Source organism: Triturus cristatus, chromosome 12 (genome assembly GCF_964204655.1).
Source record: "Triturus cristatus chromosome 12, aTriCri1.1, whole genome shotgun sequence".
In the NCBI taxonomy this organism is placed as follows: Eukaryota; Metazoa; Chordata; class Amphibia; order Caudata; family Salamandridae; genus Triturus; species Triturus cristatus.
Window position 1 is genome coordinate 204642122 of NC_140595.1, and position 17621 is coordinate 204659742.

General features: G+C 46.1%; 1 protein-coding gene across 1 annotated transcript in view; it reads right to left on the reverse strand.

Annotated features, from left to right (window-relative positions):
* GLG1 (golgi glycoprotein 1) overlaps nt 1-17621 on the reverse strand; it is a 658311-nt gene that overhangs the window by 379043 nt on the left and 261647 nt on the right. The window contains exons 10-11 of the mRNA XM_085637427.1: nt 15083-15184; nt 13973-14126 (exon numbers count right to left, since the gene is read on the reverse strand). Of these exons, the coding sequence (XP_085493553.1) occupies nt 13973-14126; nt 15083-15184 (256 nt within the window). The remainder of the gene's footprint in view (nt 1-13972; nt 14127-15082; nt 15185-17621) is intronic.

Here is a 17621-nt window from a genome sequence, read left to right on the forward strand (position 1 = left end):
GTGTAGGATATACGTTTCTGCGAGTTGGGCATAGTGTCTAGGCCTGAGGCCGTCTGGGCCCGGACGGGCCCAGACGGGCTTGCCTTTGGCGCGCCTTCGGCGCGCTGACGGCGCGCCCGCTGCACCCGTCCGCTGCGCGTCCGGTGGTTGCACATCTTTTCAGGGGTGGAAAAGGGGCGTGTGGGCGTGGCCCAAGGGTAGGCATGGCCTCGTTCCTCGCCGTCAATGGCGGCTGGATAGGATTGATTGCGTGGTGTTCGCTACAGCGCTAGTTCCGCTGAGAAGGCGAGTTTTAGGCAAGTACTGGTGATGCCAGGAGGGTAAGTGCAGGTTTTTTTAAAAACACAAATTCAATAATTCGTGACACAGGTGATACAATTTTAAAAAAGTCTGTCAGCTCCCGGCTTCCGCCTCAGGAGTATGCGAGGTTGTCTGGTATGGCGCGCTTTTACTCCGCGTTTTATACCAGGGTGGGCGTGTGGGCGTGGCCTAAGGGTAGGCGTGGCCTCGTTCCTCGCCGTCAATGGCGGCTGGATAGGATTGATTGCGTGGTGTTCGCTACAGCGCTAGTTCCGCTGAGAAGGCGAGTTTTAGGCAAGTACTGGTGATGCCAGGAGGGTAAGTGCAGGTTTTTTTAAAAACACAAATTCAATAATTCGTGACACAGGTGATACAATTTTAAAAAAGTCTGTCAGCTCCCGGCTTCCGCCTCAGGAGTATGCGAGGTTGTGCAGGGGTACTGCTAGCAAAACTTTCCGGATCCAGTCTGATGCCTGGGGATATTCTAAGGTAAGGAATCTATCACTAACGTGTCTCTTTCAGATACCTATTCACAAGCATGTCCATTAAACGCCCTTCCTTATACGGGGGGATGGGGGGTACTGATCGGGGTAGCCGGGTTCTTAGAGCGCCTCTGCACAGCCTGGGAGATGAGTGAATCTGTCTTAGGATGTCCAATAAGGCAAGATGGAGTCATCCGGAGCCCTCCACACGAGGCAGCACCGGTGGTATGGATGCTGGTGTTTTCATGATCCTGATGCTCTCTTTCCATATAAGGTCAATGATAGGTATGGAACGTACCACTTTCCTTGGGCCCTCTTTGAAATCTTATAGAAAACATTGTTTGCTTTACAGTAATAGGCAAATGGAACCTGTTGGCTTCCCTTTGCATTAAGTTGTGAAACCCCCGATATCTTCTGGAGGAGAGTCTGAAGGAAAATGCGGAGGAGGGAATAGTGCTGGAATCACTTCGTCATCCAAAGGGTAAGAAGCAGATGCTGAATCTGGCAGTTCACCTTCTTCTACCTCTTCTTCCGAGGAAGAAGAACAAGTTGCTTACCTTCGGTAACGCTTTTGCTGGTGGATACAGTACCTGCCTGTGGATTCCTCACCTTATGAATATCCCCTGTGCCAGCATTCCGTGGAATTTTTTCCTAGCTCACCATGCCGACTAAGACGTCGGCTCCGCTCGCGACTACGCATGACGTCACCAGAGCCATAAGAGCCTCGTCGGCGTGATGACGTCAGTTCCACCCATTTTTTCCGTGCCTCCGAGGCAAACAGGTGGACCGACAACAGTTTCAAAGTATACACAGTACACATTTAAATCAATATACACAGTACAAACTCAAAAACGAAAGCTATAGAACATTAGCATTTCCTACAAATGTACCAGATAGAAAGAAGATACGATGTAAAACAACAAGACGAATAAGGCATCCTTTTAGGTATACAAAGGTGGACAACGGGGAGGAAAGTGGGTCAGTGAGAAATCCACAGGCAGATACTGTATCCATCAGAAAAAGCGTTACCGAAGGTAAATAATTTGTTCTTCTGATGGATACATCTGCCTGTGGATTCCTCACCTTATGAATAGAATCCCATAGCAGTCCCACTCCCGGAGGAGGGTGTCAACCTTTCCTATACCAAAAAGTCCTCCAAGACAGTGGGCACAAAATGGCCCTCCCGCCTCATTTCGGAATCCAAGCAATAATGCTGCTCAAATGTGTAGAGGGAGGCCCAGGTCGCAGCCTTACAAATGTCCACTACAGGAACACCTCTTGCCAAAGCAGAGGTGGAAGACGTAGCCCTAGTAGAATGAGCCCTAATACCCCAAAGCAAAGGCGTAGCAGATCTTGATGCACAAGATGATCCACCTGGATAGAGTGCGCTTGTGCACAGCTTTGCCTTTTGAGCGTCCAACGTAGACCACAAACAGCTGATCGTCCAAATGCAAGTCCTTTGTCCTGTCCAAATAAAAGCTCACCGCTCTTTTAGGGTCCACGCGGTGAAGTCTCTCCTCCTCCTTGGAAGGGTGAGGGGGAGGATAAAACACAGGACGAGTTATAGACTGCCCCAGATGAAAAGGAGTAACTACTTTAGACAGAAAAGCAGTCCTGGTCCTGAGGACCATCTTTTCAGCATGTATGGTCAAAAACAGGGGTTTTGAACCAAGAGCTTGAAGCTCATTCACCCTCCTTGCTGAGGTAATGGCTACCAGAAAGACGGTTTTAAAAGACAAAAGCCTCAAAGGACAGCTATGAAGGGGTTCAAAAGGTGAACCCATCAAAAAAGTCAGAACAAGATTAAGACCCCATTGGGGCATAACAAAGTGAGTAGGCGGAAACCTATTGGTAAGGCCTTTGATAAATCTCAAAACGACAGGAGACTTAAACAAAGACAGCTGATCAGGTAGACACTGAAAAACTGATAAGGCCGACAAATAGCACTTAACCATAGCCACAGCATAACCCTGCTGAGCAAAGGATAGAGCAAACTGAACAACAATGGACAAGTGGGCCTTTAAAGGGTCAATAGATCTCTCTCCACACCATTTAACAAATCTTTACCATTTGTAGGAGTAAATGGACTTGGTGGAGTGTCGCCTGGCCGATAAAATAACATCCACCACGTCAGGCGAGAGAGAGAAGGAACTCAGGTTGCCTCGTTCAATCTCCAGGCATCGTAATATGGGTCCCCCTGATCATCATCTGGAGACTGGGTCGGGGAGCGATGAGGTGGAGAAGGCGGAGGGGGAGAAGGCGGAGGGGGCGGCGGTGGAGAGGGTGGAGGTGGGGAAGGCATTCTGAAAGGGGAGGAAGCAGAGTCCTTCCTCTTTGGAGGTGGAGGCGGAGCCGGTTTGTCCAAATGTCTCTTTTTAGAAGAGTGCCAAATGTCCAGATTTTGAATCCTTGGTAAGAGTCTTTTGCAAGGGATCCGGTGTAAACAGTTCCTGTGACATTGTTCCGTCGGCGTTCGGGGCCGATGACTTTTTAGGCTTGTCCGTGCCGTGCTTAGCACTGGGCTTGGGAACCTCCGATTTCTTGGTCGGCGCCGAAGTGGGCTTCGGCGTAGAAGTGTCGGTGCCGAGGGCCTTATGGGGTTTGGTCGGTACCGAAAGGCTGGGTTTCGACACCGAGGACTTTGGTGCGGAGCTTGGTGTCAAGGTAGAGGCCGGTCTCTTTTTCGGTGCCGAAGTGTGTTTCTCGGCACCGCTGGAGGGCTGGCTCGAGCCAGAGCCGCCGGAAGGCTTATTTGGCTTCTTCACTGGGCCTGAAGGTGGGGTGTTTGAAGCAGTGTCTCTAGTCTTGCCTAGGCCCGGAGGCGTAGGCGTGACCAAAGCCTTTTTGGGTGTCGGTGCGGGAGGGGGTATAGTACTCACGACCCTCTGCGCCGGGGTGATGTCCTCCACATCTGAGTCGTCGGCTTCGGAAGCACTGACAAGGTCCTCTTTGGTGTACTGCTGTCCCGGATCTTCGACGTCGTCCCCGAAGATGTCGACTGGAACAGAGGTCGAGGAGTGCGCCATGTTTAGTCTGGCCCTTCGATCTCGAATAGTCTTTTTGGATCTGAAAGACTTGCAGACCGGACAGTCTCGAGCCTCGTGTTCAGCGGAGAGGCAGAGGTTGCACACCTCGTGAAGATCGGTGTGGGGAATTTGGACCCACATCGAGGGAAGGAGTTGAAAGGAGTTCTTTCCATCAGCCGGGACCGGAGCTTGGGTAGGCCCGAAGGCCACCGTCGATGACTGGAATCGAAGATGTGTCGAAGAGAAGGTGATTGAGGAGATCTGGAGCTGAACAATACCGCGTTGAGCGAGGATTCCGCTTCGATCGAACTGGAAATGTTCGGAACCGGAGCGCGAAGTATTACATCCGAGCCCGATGGCGGATAAAAACAATCTGAGGATGGAACCGAAGCCCATGCGCAATACCATCCAAGGGAGGAGTCACCGACCTCGTGACTTACAAAGACTTTCCAAGAGGAAAAACAAACTGCAAACATCCGGGCCCAACACCAGATGGCGATCTATGCAAAAGTGTGTAATGTAATATATATATATATATATATATATATATATATATATATATATATATATATATATATATATATATATATATATATATATATATATATATATATATATATCAGCAAAGTATGCCGAGACCATTTGGGTGAAATCAAGAAATCTGTATCCTCCCTATTGGCACAATGGAAAAGAATGGGACTCTTGTCAAAGAATGAATATTTGTTCCTTAAAAATGATTTTCCAACTACAGCCACCCTGTATTTCATTCCTAAGGTTCACAAGGGTATTCACCCTGTACCTGGCAGACCCATCATCTCTGCCCGTAATAACCTCCTGGAAGCTATGTCAAAATATGTTGATTATTTTCTCGAATCTCGTATGACCGCTTTGCCATCCTTTATTAAGGATACTGGTGATTTTTTAAATAAAATCCAGGCAATTGATTGGCAATCCACCTTCGCACTTATCACACTTGACATAGCTTCCCTTTACACCAGTATTTTACATCCGCAAGGGTTAACTGCTGTTAAGCATTTTTTAGACTCCCGTTCTATCAATTTCAAGGACCATAACACCATGCTCCTCCAAATGACTGATCTTTGTCTCAATAATAATCTGTTTGTTTGATAAAGTTTTATACAAACAGTTGAGGGGTGTGGCTATGGGGGCATGTTTTTCTCCAACCTATGCCTGCCTTTTGGTTGGTTGGTGGGAGGAACATGTCCTCAGAGTCAACCATAAGGATATGTGGGATGCACATATCCGTTACTATGGCAGATACATAGACGATATTTTTATCGTCTGGGAAGGTTCCACAGAGGAGGCTTCTTTGTTTGTAGCATCCATCAATAACACGATGAACTTACAATTCACGGCCACTATCAGCACTGAGAGGGTGGAGTTTCTGGATGTGGAAGTGTTTATTTTAGACCAACACATAGAAACTAAATTACATAGGAAAATCACTGCTGGCAATTCTATCCTACATGCCAGTAGTGCACACCCACCACACCTTATACGTAGCATACCCTACGGGGAATATCTTCGTCTACGTCGGATATGTAGCCGTCAATTTGATTTAGAACAGTGCCAACAGGAAGCTACCAATCGGTTCCTTGCCCGTGGGTATAAACCGGACAACCTGAAAAAAGCCCTTGACAAAGCTAATCTTTGTTCTCGGGAAATCTGCCTTTCTACCAAACAACCTCAGACTACAAATATTAGTTGGGAGGTGGACACAGAGGTTATTCAACCCATTAGACTCATTACCACTTTTTGCAAACACAAAACCTTGCGAAATATTATTTACAAACACTGGCCCATTGTTTTAACTGATATGACTCAAGTTTTTGCTGCCCAATCTACCTAACATTACTTTCAGGAGAGCACCCTCAATGAGGGATGCGTTGGTTAAATCCAATCCTGAAGTCACGGAGAAGATCACGTGGTTATCACGTTTTGGCTTTTTCAAATGTGCTTCATGCCGTGCGTGTAAATTCGGAATTAATGTTTCCGAATATCACACTGCATTTAACAATGTTCCGGTACAAATTAAACATTTCACGTGCCGCACTGATTTTGCGGTCTATGTGTTAGAGTGTACCTGCCATTTGAAATAGGTGGGGAGCACCAAACTACCGGTTTTCAATCGCATTTTGCAACACCTTCGTGCGATTGTCAACTCGGACCCCACATATCCTGTTGCCCGTCATTTCAAAGCCATTCATGCTAATAAGATCAGTGACCTAACATATTTTGTGATTGGGGCGGTACCACCTTCAATTCGGGGGGGCAACAGAGAAAAACAACTACGCCAGTTAGAATCCTCCTTCATCCTATTACTCGATACCAAAATGCCTAATGGGATGAACACGAGTGAGGATCTGCATAACTTTTTGTGAATGTCTGTTCTATTGTGGTCTTATTCTCTTCCTCTAAATGAAGTTGATCTAACAGTATCTGTAACATTTATTAGCGGTTTCTTGTAACTGGCAGTCTTTTTATAAGTTTGAGTATTCACTCCAATGCTTCTTGCTCAACCTTTTTCTTAATTCCTTTTTGCATTTATTTTTCTTCATTCCCGTATATGCTTTTTATTAATTTTCCATTCATCTTTCTTTACCGTTCTTCCCTTTTGTTCTCTTTTCCCCTCCTTTTTTTTGGTCTTATTTATGTGATAATCAATGATCAAGAGTGTGCATTGTTTAGATTTCATCAATGAATTGTTGCTTCTTTTTCAGAAACATGTAAGCCGTGGCTATGATTTGTTATTAGCATTTCAGCATTTAGGGGCGCTTGCCTTGTATTTTGTTTGCTATGATTTGCTTCGCTGCATATTATGTATCAATTTGATATATTAGCCCGGTTACTATTGTTTCTGATTTACTCTCATAACATCTCTAAGAGGACACTCTAGGTTTGAAGTATGTTATTTATGTCTATTACCACTGAGCATCATGATTGGGTGAAGTTGGTTTTATAATGGAAGGTCCGGCATCAGCGCGTCAGGTGATCAAGATCGCGGAGGCGATCGAAACGCGTCTGAGACGGACACTTGTCTGACACAATGAAATAAACGTTGGAATTGAAACTTTGGAACCGCTTGGTGTTTTTACTTTTGGACGTCAGCATTGTGCATGGTGGAGAGGTCCATACCTGTTTTCAACTCCCTCTGTTGTAATATATATATATATATATATATATATATATATATATATCTATCTCAGCAGAACGCTCGCTCTACTTCTCCTTGCTGAGCTGCTGGAAAAAGCGAGAATGGACCCAACTTGGTGCTTAGTAGATTTTATTATGCAAGCACACCTTCCACCATGACGCGTTTCGGCAGCTCCTCTGCCTTGATCACATGACAGCGCTTACACGGGGAGGATACATTTTTAAAGTGAAATTACATGGTCACATGGTGAGTAAACATGGAAAACATTAAAACATTACAACAATGTGTAATTTTAAAAGACAGACCTATAGGTTTTACAATTTTTTATCGCTAACAAGCCTTTTATAAAATTACCTACTTGTCATGTCAATTATTGGTAAACTCATAACTTCATATTCATAGAGTCATATCAATCGATTAAATAATGGCTTAAATGCCTAATACCTATATGTTTTCCGATTGCTTGCATAGATTGTTTTGCATGGGACCTGTGTGAAACTAAAATATACCCGTGTAATAAATGTTTTGAAAATTAGTGAAGGAACCGGTGTTTAAAAAAATATTTTAAGTGCAAATAAGTGCAAAAAGTGCTTAAAAACTTGTGCTGAGGGACTGTGAGACTATGTAACCTCCCTCAGCATTTGGTTGAAATAATAGTCACAAGGTTTGTTTTCTTATGTCACAGACTATTCGATATATATATATATATATATATATATACATACACACACACACACACACATTTATGTTTGTCACATATATGATTGTGTTTTCGGGGTCCATGAGGATCCCCTGGAAGAGAACTGTTAGAAACTTGTAAATCATAGGAGGATTGGGCAAAACCCTGCCCGGTAGATCAATACCTAATTTGCCCCATACAGTGCGTGGGCTGATAGAAAAAGCCCAGCGGGAGAACGTCGATACAGGTATATAAGATGTTTTTATTCCTGACTACAAAAGATTTCCCTCACTAGCTGTGAGGTTCTAAATGTGAGGGTGACACAATCTCCGTTGAATACTTTCCTGTTTCCAACCCACCTAATTCTCCTGGCCATCTTAAATTCTTCAAACATGGCACTGGCCAACCCTATCTTACTCCCCAACCAATGAATGGCCTTGTTCCGTAGCGAGACACAAGTTTAATTTTCCCCTGGACAGAGATGTGGAACATTAACCAAGATTACAGTGTATGGTGTAGCAGCAGGGGGTAAACTTAAGTTGAATGGACTTATTGGGGTTTTGTACGTGAGGAGAGGCATTAAGGGTGGCTCTAATGGGTAGATCAAAGGGGTGTCTCTCCCAAACCGGTGCTCTTCCCTCCCATCCCCGCTTTCCTGCTAGGCGCTCCCCTAGATTGTGAGCAGTTTAACAGACTTACTGATGTTTTTAAATGCAGCCCACTCCCCTGACCCTTTATCCCGTTACTGAGTGTTAACATAGTTTTAGAAGTGGCACAGTCAGGACACGTACTGTGGGGTTTAGTAGGGGCAGGTGTTGTTTCGTGGCCATGTATAATACCCTCTATTTTATCAGAAATCTGGTCTACAAGTACTTTCTCTAGACTGGTCTCGATCTTACTCAGCCTGTCTGTCAAGGTGCCAAAGGTCTGTTTTAAATAATTTGTTAGATCAGATAATAAGGTAGTTACATTCACAAGGTCGCTAGAGGATACATGATGAAGTTTCTTTGCACAAGGAGTATGCTCCTTGTTCGGTCGGATCAGAATTTTTGCTTTTTTTGTCTGCTGCTTTTTATGCTATTTTTGGGGGGCTTAGATTCTATGGATTTAGTTGGAGTTACACTTGGAACAATCTCGGGGCTTACAGCTTTTACAGAATGACATGCTCTTTTGTGAGGGGGCAAAGATTCCGACTCCAGATCACTACTTGATATGTCGTCGGAAACTAACTGAATGCATCCATTTTGGGCCAACCCATTATTCCTTGGTCCAGTGGTACAGGCTGCACCCGCCCCCTCATCTTTAATGCTGCGACCTTTATCTTTACTTTTTGACCCTAGAGTGTCCAGATTCAGTGTTTCTTCCACCGTAGAGATTTGTTTCTCAACGACGCCAATGACTCCAGTAAGATAGCTCCCTTGGACTTACGTGAATGACTAACAGTTATCTTTCTCTTGCCCATGCTTAAGAAACTAAAATCACCTAGAAGTTATAGTTCAACAAGTACTACAAATTTACGTACTTAAGACTTTCAGCTCAAATAGATCCACAAATGGCTGGTGTCAATAATAAACATGCTCTTTGAGCTTCACGATGTTTACAACAAAAAGACCATACTTAAAGTTCTAGGACAGCAGAGTCTTTTATTGCCCATAGTGTGCTCCAGTTTGGCAGGTGTTCAGCGTTTCCGGGACCACAAGCCAAAAGGGGGCCAGCCTCCTCCGGAGCTGGACGGGCCCGCCCTTGGCCCGAGCGCGACTCGCACGCGTCCCGCGCCGTGGGGCCAGAGGCAGCGCTTTATGCGCTGAGATGCTGAAGGGCCTCCCCCTCGTTTGCGGCACCTGGCTGCTCCTGCGTTGCACCCTGGGACTCGTTGTTCCCCCCCCCCCCCCATGGTGATGCTGGACAGAAGGAAATGCAGCATAACCTGAGGGGATGATTCCTGGAACTACGGTCCCTGTTAATAGTGAGCCCCCCAACAGAGCCCAACACAAGCCAGCACCAAACAATTCAGCAAACAAAGACAGGAGCGTCCCCCTTTTGAGATTACTTTTTCTACTCAGTGTAATATGCCTAGATATCACTCTGGACATTTAATAGAGAAAAGGGGAGTAAAATTAGTTTTGCACAATTGTTATTTTTCAGGTTTCCATACAAATCAACTCCACACTTCGAAAAACAGTCAATAGGTTCCTATGGAGAGAAATGAAGTGAACTGTTACCGGGTAAGTAATGGGTCTGGAGTTAAGCTTCTGGGGTTAGAACAAGGGTTCCCCCAGGATCAAGGATGCACTCTCATTACACCATCTGCGGCACTAGGGCAGCTGGGTGCAGAGGCCCAATGTTATCCAATGGGGCATAGGGGGCCTACGGTTGGTGGCTGCTGGCAAGCAGGTCACTGGGTTTTGGGAGCAAAACTCCTGAACTATAGCACAGTGCACATGGGGTAACAAAGTAGCATACAAAGTAGCATCCAAAGTACAGCGGCAGCAGCACAGGGGCAGCTGGATGCAGGGTGCCGTTTTGGCGTCGTGTGCCCTGTTGATTGCAATGGGGATTCTCCGGTTTTAACAAAGACTGCAGGCTCAGGGACGGAGATCTTCTGGAGCTGACCACCAGTTGGAGAGGTAAGTTGGAATGCTTGGATAGAGTCAGTTGGGCCACCCAAGGCTGTGGGGCTTTGGGTATAGGGGTGTCTTTAGGCGTCTGGTTTCATCTTACCAGTTCCGGTCACAGTTAGGGAGGTCCTCCAGAAAGAGGCTGCTGGCTTTGCTGGGAGATTCAAGGCAGGTCCGAGATAACCAGATCTCAGGTCACAATCGCCCGTGAGACCTAGTGGTGTTTGGCCACTCGAACTCGGCCGTCGGCGACGGGTGCAGACTCATGGATTTTGCAGGAGCTGGAGTCTGTTGGTAAACAAATCTGGTGTTCACAGGAGACAGTCTTTTCATTGGAAGGCAGTGCAGATCCTCAGGGTTCTTTTAGGTAGCTGGCTGCAGGACACACTGGAGTTTCGCTTCTGCAGGTTCGAGGTGGGGACAGGTAGGTAGGGCTGGGGCGAAGTCAGTGGGCATCGTCCTCTTCCTAGCTTCGGCACGGCTGTTCAGTCCTTTTCTTCTTGGTCGTTGCTTGTCTGATGAGGTAGGGCGTTACAGGTAAGTAAAAGGTTGGGACCAATGAGTCCTGTCCTTGGGGTGGGAACACCCCCTAATATGCCACCCTCCAGGGGGAGGGGGGCATATGCCTCGCCCTGGTTGACTGGGTCCCCCCATCTGCAAGATGGCAGGGACTGAGAGGTGTGCTTTCCCTCGCTGCCCCCATCTGAGGGGTGGGTTGGCAAAGGTGGGCACACCTCCCTTCCTCACTTGGTTTTCCCGCTGGTTCTCCCGCCCAAAGTGGGGGTTCAGAACCGGTGGGGACCAGTTGCTGGAAGCAGCAATAGGCCTGGGGAAGCTTACAAAGGTGGCAAGCCTTTGAAGCTGCCGCCGCAGCCCCCCCCCCCCCCCCTCCGTGGACCCTGCCCACCCTGGGGGAGGAGGCTTGGCACCTCATCTCAGTATGTGCATTGTTTCGGGCCCCCGAGAGCAGCAAGCGCTCGACCCAGGGGTCCAGAAACATGTCTGGTGGTGGCAGCTGGGGAGCAGCCACTCAGCCTGGACACTAGTGTTAAGTCATTTTTTAGGGGGCATCTCTAAGATGCCCTGTGTGTGCGCTTTTCATTACATCCCACAATGTCAGTGTGGGTTTAATGTGCTGAGAAGTTGGATACCGAATTACCAGGTTTCAGCAAAGCCATTATGGTGCTGTGGAGTTTGTTATGAAAAACCCCCGGCACCATATACTCTTAATGGCATTTCTGCACTTACAATGTCTAAGAATTGGCTTAGACACTGTAGGGGTACCTGGCTCATTCACCTGTACCCTCACTACTGGTATAGTGCACCCAGCTAGAGGGGTGGCTGATCTATGCCAGGTCAGTGGATTGTATGCATGGCACACAGGGATGTGTGCCATGTCGACTTTTCACTTTGTTCTGCACCAAAACACGCAGCCTGCAAAGGTGGTGTTTGAGTGTAAAGGTAGAAGGCCTCAAAGGGTGGCACAATGAGTGCTGCAGCCCTTAAAGGCCTTCCCTGGTCACAGTGCCCTGGGTACCTGGGAACACTCAAAGTACATCAGCAGTTCAGCAAAAAGTGGGGGCAACCATGCAGAAAGAAGGCCCTTTCTCCCACTTATGAACTGTTAGTCATGTCCACTAACCACAAAGTAAAGATACCTGGGCAGTGTGGCGGGTATCTGGAAACAGCCATCGTTGAGGTATACTGCAGTCATATAGTCGCCTTATCAGAGCAAAAAGATGACTTACTGAAACGTTTTCTGACAGTATTCAGTGAGATGCATGTGGTCTAGGACGTGCCTGAGGGAGCCATCCTGTTTTTTGGAATGTAATAGTACACTCTTTCCCCCTGTTGGTGTGAAGGCACTCTGTATTACCGCTTTTTTGAGAAGCACCTGTAACTTTTTATCTAAAAACTGGAGAGGATCTGGCTGAGGAAGTATCTGCTGGGTGGAATGCTGGAAGGGTTAGTTAATCTCTAGGCAAGAGCCTCAGCGGACCACTGCTAAAACACATTGGTTTGATAAAATTCTCAGAGCAAGAGAGGAAATCTTGCATTCTACTCTGGGGAGGTGTACTGTGCTCAGGGGGGGGGGAAGAGTGAGTTACTGTTTGGAGGGGAGACTCCTTTACCTGAGCCACCTTTGTGCTTTCTCCTGTTACACCTGTGTGCGCCCCTGGACAATCTCCTGCCCTCCTGTTGGCGTAGGGTGCACTGATGTCTCTGACAGACTGCTGATGGTCTCTGCTCGTACCTTAGCTCTTCCCCAGTGAACTTTTCTCAAAAAGTGCCAGTTCGCCCACGGCCTAGGAAATCTAATTTTTTTCCATCCTTTCCACAATCTTGTCAACCTGGAGGAGAGGGTTCCAGATTCTCCCCATCGAATGGGATGTTGAGGTGATGCAGACATTGGGTTTGAAATAAGAGATGTGTAGCCCAGTGGCGGCTCGCAGAGGGAGTGCTGCGGGACAGTGGGGCAGGGGAGGGACAGCGGGGCAGGGGAGGGACAGCGTGGTGGAGTAAAGTAAATAAATACAACTATCTACCTTGAGCTCGCTGCATCGCCAACTTCGAGATGCAGCGAGCGCAAGGTAAAACGTTTTATTTACTTACTTTACTCCTGGCCGTCGCATGTCTGACTCCACTACTCCCCCACCCTGCCCCTCACCCGCCCCACTGCCCCACAGCACTCCCTCTGCGAGCCGCCACTGGTGTAGCCAGGCATGTCTTCTGAGAAGGATGCTCTATTTGATGCCCCTGGAGACTGTATATGCAACACATGCAAGCAACATATGATGGCACTTGAGATGATTTCACCTTCAGACACTATTGCTACCCCCTCCCACCAAACTCCAGCCCTTCTTCCCATTTCTGTATTCAACTGGACAGTCTTTGACAAGCTCTTGCATCCCACAGCGTCTGTATTGGCTCTCCTTATGCAGAGGCTCTCGTGTGCGGTGGGAACCCTGGAGAAAGTGGGGGTCTAGTCTCAGATTTAAGCAGCATCACTGTGTGGGGGCTTATAGCAAAACTGAAGGAGTGCTCAAAAATTTAAAAAAAAAACGATCCATTTGGGTTGATCCTACCCTTTATACTATAACAATGGCCCAGTGACCATTAACAGCATCTTTAACAGCAAGGATGTTCCAGTGATGGAGCCTGTGTCTTGGGCTATCCTAAAGAGCAAGAATGAAAGGAGTGTGGGGATGGATAAGTCAAGGAGATAGAGGGTGATAAGAGACAATAAATCTATGACAGTATCAAAACCTGTACTGAAATGAATCACTGTATAGAAACGGTTGAAATAAAGGAAGAGCCTGGGGGAACAGAGAAAGTAAGAGCAAGTGGAGGGGTTTCAAAAACCATGTTAAGTTCAGCAATTTGCATCCTCACCTCCTTATACAAGGTGTTTGGATTTAAAACACATTATGGGGTCCCTCCAGTTAACCCCTTCAGTGCCCGCCCCTTTCCCCGCCCAGTGCCGGCCGTTGCATTAGCGGGCGGGGTCTATGACGAGCTGGACTCGTCATGGGCACAGCGCCACCGCGGCCCATGACGAGTCCAGCTCGTCATGGGCACTGAAGGGGTTAAAGCAGGCCAAGTTAAAAATGGCAGGATACTGGAGAAAAAAGATGTTCGAAATAGAGGGGGGTTGTCAACACAGGCCAAACACAGAAATTGCGAATTCTCACCCGTCTGCCTTGTTCCTCTGTACGATAGGCATGTCTGTATAAGCAAGAGAATACAGCCCCTGGTGGCATAACTTCACTGGTATCGTTCCAGCCTTGTGTATGGCAGAGCCTCAGAGCATCCCCTTGACACTTGCGATAAAGAATCGGGTCCAGCCTGGGCATATGGAAAGGGATAGAAAGGCATCAGAAAATTCGGAAATAAAGTTACCAGAAAGGGGGAAAAATGTAAGGCTGTCAAAATTGTTTTTCTGCACAAACACAGTATAACGTGCTTTTGAACATTCCAATACTCTCCTACGAGGCAGAAAATTTAACATGACTGTTGGTTTGTAAAAACGACATCAGTCAAGAATGTTTTCACATCAAGCAAAAACTCCCCAAAATGGATGGGGGGGGGGGGGGGGGGGTGATTGGATGGTATAATGAGAATAGTGGATGTATATGCTGAACATGTTGGACAGGAAAAAGTAGTTTAAAAGCAGCAATGGGTTTGCAGCTTAAAGGCTGTGAAACAGCCTCTTTACTGGTTAAGCACTAGACCGGGGAAGAGGGGGTTAGGAGCCATACCAGGTAAACCGCAGACTTTCTTGGGTTACCCACCACTTCCCTGCCTCAGTGAAATATCACCAGGATTCTTGTTACACTACTAAGCATTTTATAATCTGTAAAAAGCAAGGCATATCGCAACCACATAGGGGTACAGCTGCACAAACATGGCCACATTACACCTTAATGACACTGTTGCTCCACCCGTAAAGCAATGCTAAACCCATATGCTGTGAATGGAGGGCGCAGGAAGCAAGTGGGTCAGTAACACAACATTTTCAAAACACCACAGGAGCATCACTGTCCTCAGTGAGCATCCAGACACTTAGCTAAAGACTAACTGCAAGAGAGGATATTTTCTCAGACAGAGCAGAATATGAGCATAGTGAATGTAGTTAGACTGACTGCATTTATTCCCTATCATATCAATCTGGCTGAAGCTCAAGTGAACATCATGAACTTAAAAGGGTGTCACTGGGCCTTTAGAACAATTCAGTGCCCTGTGACCAAAAGGGTAAATTTGGGAGAAAATGTTACATGACCACACAACATTCTGTTACTCACTTCCAATCTCGTGAAATGAAGTACTGCAGTTCCAGTAGCCTGTGCTCACACTCTTCCACCATTTTCTCTGTGTACAAGTGTTCCATAAGGCAAGAAAGGATCCTGAATGCATCGGGGAATAAAGTTATCAGGTAAAACAAAGCTTGTGAAGGAGCAAGGTTTTAACAAATTGCAGAAAGGGGAGACAGTGCCGAAAATACTATGTCCATGTCTTTTTGAGGCTAGAGTGGGAAACCATGAATAAAAAAAAATACTATACATACATCTTAGAAATGCCTACTTATTTATCCAATAAGTCACCACATTTATTTTTGGTAAACTAATGTATCACCTTAAAGGAACAAACATGGTATCATGAAATCCTCTGCCATTCCACATTTACCTTAATTTTGCATGTGTGCCAAGATGACATTTCTCCCATTTAAGCTACTAGATATTGACCACACCTAATTAACTTGCTTGTAGAGGATATACCCTCAAGAGCTAGTAAATGCCAACTCCAGTTGCTAGCCCTTGCACTTAAAGTACCCACCCACAGAGGTCAGTAGTATTGTTTTAAACTTCACGTGCAGAGCCTGCTATTCAACTAGGTGATGCGCTTTTGCAAACAACAAATCTGCTCCCAACATCCACTGGACTTACTGTTTAACAATAATAAATGGGTCCTGGATGTTGAAACTAGTAAATTCTTGGGACTACATGTAAGTAATCTCCATCACGTCCCCTCACTATTCTTCCTACCATACACAGTAAGCTATGGGTGTGAGCAATATACCCGACCTAAATTCAGGGGAGTGGGTGCCTCCTTTAAAATCCGTGCTAAGCTAGTATCTTGGCCATGCCAATGAAGGCAAGTTAAGTTCTCCTTCGTGACTATACGGTTTGCCCTTTTAGAACGAACGATCAAATTTTGCAAAAGCAGTACCCTGCTGTTTCATGCCCCCCACTGGGACAAGCAGGATGCAAGCCTGGCTGCGGTTTTACTTACAACCCAGAGGAGCTGCGAAAGGCACTTTAATTTCCTGACTCCTGTGGCCCTCATTTCTGCCAAAAATCTACAATGGTGCCATGGATGATGTGGGTGTCCTGCTCTCACAGAGAAATTAAATTAAGTGCAGGTCAAATTGGGGATTCCAATCCTAAGCAATGAAAAGAAAGACCATTTAAATCCGGGGTCTCCAACATTTTCTGTAAGAAGAGCTACTTCTGTTCAATGAATATAATCAAGAGCTACTAATATTAGCGTTGTAATAGTGACCACATCAAACTAAATTACATTAGCAGACTCCACATTCAAGTTTACCAGCGGTGGTTACCTGAATGCATCAAGAGTTGGTCGCCAGTAGTTATGCAAAATAGGTTCAGTCAATGAGCAATATCTCTACATTGGTAAAATATAACAGCTGTACTTACAATGTCCCTGGCATCATGTTCATATTAATAATAAGTCTCCAACACTGCATGATTTATCACTGAACTATCTGCTTTAAATATATTTAGGAAATTCAACCATGTTTCTGCAAACATCAGCTTAAAAGCTCTGGAAATGCCCCCAATTTTATCTCAAATACATGCTTATCCATTTTAGCATACATAAATGCAGTCAACCAAGCAAAAGCTTCCAATTTAGTAGACTGGGCTGCACAGAGCTACCCGTTGGAGAAACCTGCTTTAAATCAAGTACCCCAAATTGGGTGCAGTTCAGAAAACACATGAGTACTAGGGGGACTCCAAAAACAAGTATGCTAGGGATTAATGTTCTTGATAACTTAAAGAGGTAATCAAATAAGAGTACTATTGTGTTCCTGCTGAGATTCTAGCATTTGCCCTGCAAAGTCAATTAGAGGAGGTAAAGGTCAACTAAATTTGCAATGGTAAGAAATCTGGAAGTGCTTTCATATCTGTTACAGGGTTCTCAAGGGTTCAGCCAAGACTGAAATATCTGCATGAGGAACAGTGTTGTATTCCGTATAGGTACCTTATATAGGCATATATAAACATCACAAACTTTCACCTATATTCTTCCCTACATTACATACATAACGGTTCTTAGGCACTGCATTCAGAACACAGGATTTTCCCCTGGTTCGATACGCCTACATTATGCACGAGGCTTCTTGGAAGCAGAGCAGGACTCACAGCAGAACGAACATCTCCTGTATAATATCTATGTTAAAGTTCAGGCCGGACGTCATCCTTTAGGCTGACAGTAACCAAGCAAGGTAGGACCCCTGGGGAGTCCTGTGGCTATATATACATCATGTATTGCTTCGAAAGACAGAGGAGACCGTGACTTCCCGACTGACACACTGACCAGAGACACTGAGGTTCCTGCATGCAGATGCTCCAGCTAGCAGTGGTCTAACATCCCTCGCGGGGTGTCCAACTCGAGACCAGGAGGGGGTCCCATATTCTCTCCTTACTCAGGTAATAGGGTGGACTAGACCTTAGAGGGATTCTTGGCATAACACCTACATAGATGCAGGTACATTTAGGTACATATCGTTAAGGTGACATCATAGGAGTACGCACTTATGTA